This window comes from Rhagoletis zephyria, unplaced genomic scaffold (assembly GCF_001687245.7).
Source record: "Rhagoletis zephyria isolate East Lansing unplaced genomic scaffold, Rhagoletis_zephyria_1.1 Rzeph_scaffold_08119, whole genome shotgun sequence".
Taxonomy (NCBI): domain Eukaryota; kingdom Metazoa; phylum Arthropoda; class Insecta; order Diptera; family Tephritidae; genus Rhagoletis; species Rhagoletis zephyria.
In genome coordinates, this window is record NW_016165199.1 from 7454 (window position 1) to 16747 (window position 9294).

The following is a 9294-nucleotide window of genomic DNA, read 5'->3' on the forward strand; positions in this document are numbered from 1 at the left end:
ATAGCGTTTATCTTGTTGCTGCTTATATACTACCTAACTCGAGCCTTTCAGTTTATTTAAAACACTCCTCCTTACTGCTCTCTCTACATGCCATGGTGAAGCCCTCCGATACTGTTATTGTCCTGGGTGACTTCAATCTTGCGGGTGTTTCTTGGGATCTAATAGATGGTATTCTAGTACCAAATTCCTCTCGTGATCTCTTCAATCAATTTTTGAACGATCTGTCAGATCTTAGTCTTTACCAGATCAACTCTGTTAGTAATAACTTAGGTAAATGTCTGGATTTAGTTTTTGTGGACGATGTTTCCAACGTCACAATAGCCCCTAGCTATGCTTTGATTACCCCTGTTGATTCTCACCACCCACCACTAGAATTGTCCTTGATAAATTCACGCAACTCATGTTGCTTTATCAGTAAAAAATCAAGAGCGGAGCGTTACTCATTTAAAACAGCAGATTATAATAAACTTAGGTTAGAGATATCGAAGATAACTTGGCCCCAGTATGATGGGAATGCTGAAGATAGTGCCTTACATTTTAGCAATTCCTTACGCCACATTTTCAGTAAAATCATTCCTCTTGTTAAGGAAGCTAACGTAACGTCTAACGCTCAGTGGTTTACTGGCGAATTGAAACGCTTAAAAAATCAAAAATCCAAAGCATTTAAGCTTTTTAAAAAATCTGGCTTGTCTTCTCACTACTCCGCGTACTCCATTCTTAGGCATAAATACAATGTATTGAACAAAAAGTGTTACAATAATTATATTAACAGGGTTCGACTCAATATAGTTTCTAATCCCAAATCGTTTTACGCATTTGTGAACACAAAGCGTAAGACTAACGGTTATCCCTCAACATTGAAGTTAAATGACTTAGTTTCCAGTGACGAAAATATTATTGCCGATATGTTTGCTGGTTTCTTCGAGTCAAACTACTCTGCCAGTTCTACATCTTCCCAACTAAATTCGAATCTATCTAGCTACCCATTCTTTCTGCCATCATTTGATTGCATCCGAATTCCATCGATAACTGCTGCGGATGTCCTCATTCATTTGAATTGTTTGAAAATTTCATATATAGCTGGCCCAGACGCTATACCCACAAGTGTTTTTAAAAGTTGTGCAGAGTATTTGTATAAGCCTCTGGCAAATATTTTTAATGCTTCCCTAAAACAGGGTGTCTTCCCATCTTCCTGGAAGGATTCGTTTATCTTGCCACTTTATAAAAATGGAAGTAGGACTAACATCGTAAACTATAGAGGAATTGCGAAGCTTTGTGCTATTGCTAAAGTTTTTGAGGCAATCGTTACGGAAGAACTATCTCACTCTATTACTTCTGCTATTGATCTATCGCAACACGGTTTTTGCAAAGGTAAATCAACTGTATCCAATCTTCTTGAATTCACTACTTATGTGTCTAATGGGTTTAAAAACAATCTTCGAACGGACGTGATTTACACTGATTTCAGCAAGGCATTTGACAAGGTATCTCATTCAACCCTTATATATAAACTTGATCGAATTGGTTTCCCTCCTATTCTTCTCAGCTGGCTTTCTTCTTACTTAGTGGATAGGAAACAAAGAGTCATTTTTAAAAAATTTACCTCCCGGCAATGTCACGTCCGGCGTACCTCAGGGCAGCCATCTTGGTCCCGTATTGTTTATTTAATTTATAAATGACCTTGCTAAGGTGTTGAATTACTCGAAATGCTTAATGTACGCTGATGATGTTAAGCTCTTTAAGTACATTAGTACTGCAGAAGATAGGGAGCATTTGCAAGCTGACCTAACCTGCATTTTCGANCTTTTCGGTGTTTATGCCAAGATTTTAACAAACATTATGATTGCTTCGACAAATCTGAATCGCTTTTTGTAATAAAGAAAACTTTGCTCAACAAGTTAACTAAATAAACTAATATCTGTAACCGTCAACGAAAAAATTACACAAATCTATGACTGATTAGTACAATTGTAACGGCTTCGTATATTTTCGCGACCGCGTAGGACAATACGAGCAGGGATCGGAAACTCGGCCTTTCCGACCACGCCCAACAGTTCGTCTATAGCGCGGAGCGGAAACTAGGACTTTCCGCCTGCCTCACATACAAAGTAATGACTACGGGAACATGGATCGGAAGCTCGGCCTTTCCGACCATGATCAACGGCCTGTAAACAGCGCGGAGCGGAAACTAGGTCTATCCGCCCGCCGCAAACAAAAGTAGACTGGAGACTAGGCATCGCCAGCTACCCAAATTGCTATTGTATATCATTATTATCTTTACAAGTTAATATGTATAATTAGTTCATTCTGTAATATATCATACATACTTAAATATAGTAAGAAAACATTTTTCTGTAGACTAAATGAATAAATAAATAAATCAATAACATAAGTCGTTCTGATTTACTTAGGCTCTTTATGAGTATTATTACTAATACTATTGGTTTTTAAGTAAAAATTCTATTCTAAATTAATTAACTTTCATGAAAATGGCTAAAAATTCTAACAGTAAGTAAATGTCATCAATAAAAATAAATCTCGACGTGCTGGAAAAGAACTAGGGATCTATTTTAATTTAACATACCTAGATTACGGCTGCCATAATCCTGAACCCATCGACTAAGACATCATCCAAATCAAAAACGAAGATACAAGTGAATATGGTGCGAATATGTTCCTATAAGTAAAGTGGCTTTGGTTCTGATGTACCTGATCATGAACTTGCACTTTTGCCTGAAAAAAAATATTTTAACCAAATAAACAAAACAGAAAAAACGTTTTGTTATCAGTTTTCGACTACTAATGACAGAAGGCTTAACCTTTTTTTATCGCAAAAATCTGCTAAAAATTAGAGGAGTGTCTGCATTGACCTTCATCAAAAGATCAGGACGATTTAAGTGTGGGTCAGGACTCCAGGACAATTTGTCTAAATCAGGGCAAATCCTAAAAAACCTGGATGTCTGGCATCCCTAACCTAGATATTAAAAAAATAACATTATTATTGGAACGAGGATTGTTTAATCCAATACAAAACAACTATTTATTTTGTAAGTATTTTCTTATAAAAATATAGTTCATTCTATAACAAACACCATACAAATTCACATTTCAAACTTTGTGAAAATATAAAAATTCAGCGAATTTTCGCATAATTTTTACACTTTTTTAAGACTTTTGGGAAAAGGTTTGCGTATGCATTTTTATAGCCCATGCAATTTTAGTATAATAAAGTTTAGTATAGTAAAGTTTCATATGTCTACAAAATATCGTTGACTTTGTGAGGACCAAATATCCCTGAAGAATTTGGCCCACACAAATACCCGCCACCAAAGCAGCCAGCCACACAATAAATCACAACAACACAAGCCAAAGCAGCCAGCCATACAATAAGCCACAGTAACACAAGCCAAAGCAGCCAGCCACGGTTGCCATTTCCAATTTATTTTTCGGACCAAAAAATGGACCAAATGGTAAAAAAATTTACCAATTTTTATTACATCGGCATTACAATTGTAAATTATTAAAATTATATTTGTTTATGTGTTTAATTTGTTTATTTGTTCAACTTGACTTAGTCTACGAAATACAATATTCTTACAGAATATATGCAAACTGAGAGTTATTACTAAGAGCTTTCGATAAATACAATGTACAAATGTACAGTAAAATAAGGAAATTAAAAATAACAGTTCAGAATAATAACAAATACATGTTTTTCAAAGGAAAAATCAATTGAGAAAGAACCCAAGATCTTATTTAAATCACTAAGTGCGCGTGCAACTAGAGCATTACGTCCATACTCAGTTTTCCAAGAGCCCTCATAAAAAGGTAAAAAGACATGTAAATTCCTCTGCGGAATATTAAAATTGATACGGTCCGTTAAAAAAGTAAAATCCAAAGAGCCTCTAACAACATTGAATATAAAGGAGAGTGAGAGTACAGATCTCCTAGCTTCTAAGGCCTTAAGGTTTATTAGAAGCAAACGAGAATTATAAGAAGGCGTTGGTTCAGAAGAATTCAAAGATCGCAAAGCGAATTTAAGGAACACTTTCTGAACACTCTCAATGCGACTAATGGAATTATTACGATGCGGCCTCCAAATGAACGTACCATATTCCAAAGTGGACCGCACGAAGGACGTATATAGCAGTTTAGGGGTATATGGATAAGCTGACCAACCGTCCTCCTTTGAGGAGGATTGTCCTCCTCAAACGTGATTTGCCCTCCTCAAAAATATTGTCCTTCTCTGTCCTCCTTTTGAGCAAAAATGTCCTCCTTGTCCTCCTTTTCAAGTTTTATAGCAGTCATGAAATTTTCAAAAAATTTCGTTAAGAATATTACTATGTCCTATTGGACACAAAATTTGCACGTAGTCATAGAGAAATTAGAAAAAGGTTTTAATGATTTAAGTTGTGTTTTATAGTAATCACCATTTTAACTCTTTCATAGTCAACTTAAAATGCATTTTATGGCAAAAACAGAGTTTTGACTTTAAAATGAGGAGAAATGGTAAAATAAGGCTCTAAGTTTTGTTTTGCTGATGAAGTAGTAAACGCAGTAGCACCCAGGTTCGGTCCCCACTCCAAACAAATTTTTTTAATGTTACTAATATTTTTAATATAAACATTTTTTTAGTTTACTTTATGAAACTTTATTTTATTCTTTTTTAATGGGATTTCACATAATCATTTCAAGTAAATCAAATTTTTTGGAGCTTAATTTTACCTAAAAAGGTCACAACAACTATAATTACATAAACAAAATTTAAATAATNTGAGACACTTTACAGTACACATGCAGTACTCACTGAAGACCTCTAAGTTCGAAACTGTAGAACGGTTGGACACAAAACCCTGTTGATTTTGGGAGATTAAGCTCTTGGTCGCAAAACTTATCTTTTCCACAACAATATTTTCAAAAACTTTAGAAATAGTTGAAAGCTTGGCAATAGGTCTATAGTTACAGACATTGTTTTTATTNTGGTCAATATGACTATTAAATGTGAAATTCGATGAAAGAATAATGCCAAGATCTTTTGTTTCTTAAACATATTCTAGCAAACAGTTACAAATATTGTAACGAGTAGACAAAACACGAGTTTTTCCAAAAGTAATTTTGAAGCATTTCTTAATATTCAAAGACAGGTAATTTTTAGTACACCGAAGATGCAAACTATCAAGATCAGTTTGAAGTTTATGCACGTCACTCAGGTATTTCATGGAAGAAAAAATGTTTAGATCATCCGCATATAGCAATTAATTAGCGGAGGAAAAACAGGTCCTTATATCGTTAATAAACAGAACGAAAAGTAAAGGACCTAAACTACTTCCTTGAGGAACCCCAGAAGAAGCAATAAAAGATGTGGAAGATGTGCCATCACTAGTGACTACACATCGCCTGTTGGACCGATAAGATTTAACTCATTGCAGAAAAACTTAAAAAATCCGTAGCTAGCTAATTTACTAATTAAAATAGAATGAGACACTTTACAGTACACATGCAGTACTCACTGAAGACCTCTAAGTTCGAAACTGTAGAACGGTTGGACACAAAACCCTGTTGATTTTGGGAGATTAAGCTCTTGGTCGCAAAACTTATCTTTTCCACAACAATATTTTCAAAAACTTTAGAAATAGTTGAAAGCTTGGCAATAGGTCTATAGTTACAGACATTGTTTTTATTGCCAATTTTAAACAAGGGACTAAGATACGTAACTTTCCAATCGTCAACGAAAGTACCTGAGGCAAGAGACTTATTTAAAACAATACGTAATAGTAAAAACAAAGCTGGAAGGTTTTTAATTAAAAATGCAGAAAAGCCATCTACATCAGTTTTTAATGACTGTTTAACCTTGGCGATCCCATACGAGACATCATCCGAAGACAAATTCAACGAGCTAAAATTGAGAGGGCAGCTAGTTGAACAATCTAGATCGAAACTACGAACCCTGTCACTAGAAAAATTTTAACTAAAAAATTCAGCAAATAGATTTGCAACGCCAGTACGGTTACTAGCAAACTTTCCCTCGAGAAATGCTGCTGAAGGTATACTAGAACTAGATTTTTTAGATTTAACATAACTCCAAAATGCTTTGGGATTAGATTTAATATTCGACTCCACGCCAAGTACGTAGTTCCTGTAAAGAAATTTATCCAAACAGTTAAACTCTTTGAGACTCAGTATATCCAGTAAAAAAAACTGTGGTGAAGTCCTTTATGGGATAAAGTTTCCAGAGGTGAAATTTTAGGTACTACAATTCTTACACGCATGGTTCCTTTTCAGCACCAACGAAAGAAACTTAAGAAATATTAAAAAAAAATATGCGTATAGTGCATTAATTTTTGAAAGAAATGCCATATAATGTATATACTCTGATTAATAATATGAAAAATGGATTAGAACCACCGTTTAATGTTATATTTGATGCAAATTAATTTTGCCACTCGGGACGCTCTGCGCATTGCCACTGAATAATAGGTTTACTTAAAATTACATCCCTGGTCCTTCTTCTTTCTGTATTGCATCGTGGTGAATTCACATTGCTCAGAAATTGACAACAAAACGAAGTGAGTATTTTATTTGCTAATTTTTTCGATTTCTATTGTTTAATGTAAATTTTATGTCTTTTTAGGATATGTTGAGGCAAAAAAGAAGGCGCAGTTGGAAAATGAAGTGATTAGTAAGAAGTAGCAGCGCAGGCACACTTTTTTAAAATTATGCCGATAAGCAAGATACAATTTGGGAAAGTAAGTGCCTGGTTGCAGCATATCTATGTATTAAAAAAGTAATTAATTAAATGAAATTGTGTTTAAAAGAAATGTTATTAATCGAGTGGCGTTAGTTAAGATGTGCTCCAAACATTTGGTGAACGTGATAAGTTACAAGTTAAGATGACTGCCACCACGGCCGGTAGGAAGCCCGAAGGAAAGGGCAAACAACCTTCCAGGAAGCTGCCTGCTGTCCCCGAGTCGTAGCTAAAGTTCAGCAAGAAGCAGGTCAGCAAACGTGCTACCCTGATCAAGCGTAAACTAAAGCGCTCTGCTGTGATTGCACTCCGCAAACGTGAAAACTTGTTGCATCTGAGAAATATCAAGCAAAATGTCTCCGTGATGGACGCCGTGAGAATAAGTTGCGCCACCTGGCAAAGAAACGCGGCTCATTCTAAGTGCCTGTGGAAGAAAATTTGGCTTTTGTGATCTGTATCCGCGGTATCAACAAAGTTGCACCAAAAGTGCGACAAGTTGTTCCGTTTTCGCCACATTAACCACGGTTTGTTCATCAAATTTAACCGTTAATATGCTACGCATTGCCGAATCCTATATCACATGGGGTTATCCAAATCTTAAATCATTTCGTGAATTGGTCTACAAACGTGGAATTGCCAAGCACAACCATCAACGTGGCCCAATCTCTGACAACTTTGTGATCGAACGCAAATTGCACAAAGCGCACGAGATTAAGTGTGTTGATTATTTAGCGCACCAAATATTCACAGTTGGATCCCACTTCAAGAAAGCATCCAACTACCTGTGGCCATTCAAGCTCAACACAAACCGGTGGCTGGTGCAAGAGGGCTAATCACTACGTTGAGGTTGGTGATTTCGGTAACCGTGAAGATAAGATCAACAAACTGCATGCGCAAGATAGTTTAAAGAAATTTTTTGGAGTACAAGGTGGAGTATTTTTATTTCTAAAATATATAATATATAAAAAAAGAATTTTTTTTTTTGTAACTTTCTGAAAGTTTAACCCGCAAATAAGCCAAATGAAAGGCAGCTTATATTCACGATTCCTTGAATAATTTCGGAATTCCATTGCCGTTTGTAAAGGCCATTTCAAATGGCTCCATTCCACAAATTTAATTTGTTTTAGTTTTTCAGCTCATTGACGATGCACCCAGGATTGCATTTACCGTCTATGAAAATATTTCATGAAGCGTTCCAAAATTAGCTCCGAGCAACTAAAAGTTGGTTAAGCTTAAGTGAAATAGTTTTTTATTAAATATTTATTCCTGCTATTTATTAAAAAAAAATCAGGTCAATATTAATGTATGAAATATAATCTAAGAATATATTTCTTGAATATTTTGTCATAGAGCCGTTATTAAATAACGACATAACTGCGTCGGGTATTGGTCCTGCTACAAGCTCAACATGGTAATTTAGGTATACTTACATATGTATGTATTTACCTGTTTCTCGCCTGGCATATACTTCAACTGCGAAAATAATAGGTGCAATCCCGTATTCCTCGGACTCGGACTAGTAAAACTGTCAAAAAAGAAAAATTCGCTCAGAGCGTAACATTGAAAAGTACGGGATCGCTTTCTAGTAAAAAATAGTAACTTCTGTCAACTTCAACATAACCTCCAAATTTTGGTTGTAAATTTTTGCTTATTTTGTATGTAAACACACATAGCTCTCACATGTAAATAACCAAAAGTACTTTCAAATTCATTAGAATCCACTTAAACAAGTAATTAAATACTTTTCAATATGAATTAGCAGAGTGCACTTTTCTTTTGTTTACAATTTGGTTGCCAAACTCACTACAGCTGATCGTTTGACACATTTACCAGCAAACAATTCTCGGACTAAAACTGGTAACTTCTGACAAAGAGAGAACCGTATTTAGTCTCTATTTTGTTCTCTCAATAGTCAGAGAACCGAGTACGGGATCGATTTCCAGTAAAATCTGACTGATTCTGACTATTTCTGACCAGTCCGGACTCGTACAGGATCGCAACTAATGACATTTATAATTTATTTAGTGCATATTTTAGCTAAATGTTATATCGTCGCCTAGATAAAAGATCGTTGCATGTTACTTTCGGCAGGTTTCGGGAAATCACAACTGAAGTTTGGAATGCAATATCTCAGAAACTCGACTACATATTTTCTCCAAAGTGTCGGAGAATGCTATGTACTAGTTCACGAAATTCTTAAATTATCTTATTTTTTAATTTACTGTCAACCATTTATGAGTTTAATAAAATTTTCTCGTATACGCCAAATGTGATAACATTTTTTATAAATTAACGATACTTTACACTAATCAGCCTAATCGTGAGTCTCGCCCAAAAAAAAAATTCGCCAGAAATGTTTTCACCCACCCGTAGTGAATACACGGAAACGAAAAGTGAAAAGGTGGCCCGGTTCGAGAAAATGAAACTCATGATAAGGCTGAATATGTCGGAAACTAAAGCAGATATTTAAAAACAGATGACGCTATTTGAAAGATCTTGATCAATTAGATATCAAAAAAACTGTCAACAAAAAAGCGAAATATCTGATT

General features: G+C 35.2%; 1 protein-coding gene across 1 annotated transcript in view; it reads left to right on the plus strand.

Annotated features, from left to right (window-relative positions):
• The window catches only part of LOC108374770 (uncharacterized), a 7797-nt gene extending 1107 nt beyond the window's left edge, over nucleotides 1-6690 (plus strand). Inside the window, exons 2-3 of the mRNA XM_017630791.1 lie at nucleotides 71-1104; nucleotides 6632-6690. Coding sequence (XP_017486280.1) covers nucleotides 93-1104; nucleotides 6632-6690 — 1071 coding nt within the window. The 5' untranslated portion in view covers nucleotides 71-92. The remainder of the gene's footprint in view (nucleotides 1-70; nucleotides 1105-6631) is intronic.
• Nucleotides 6691-9294: the final 2604 nt, after the last annotated feature.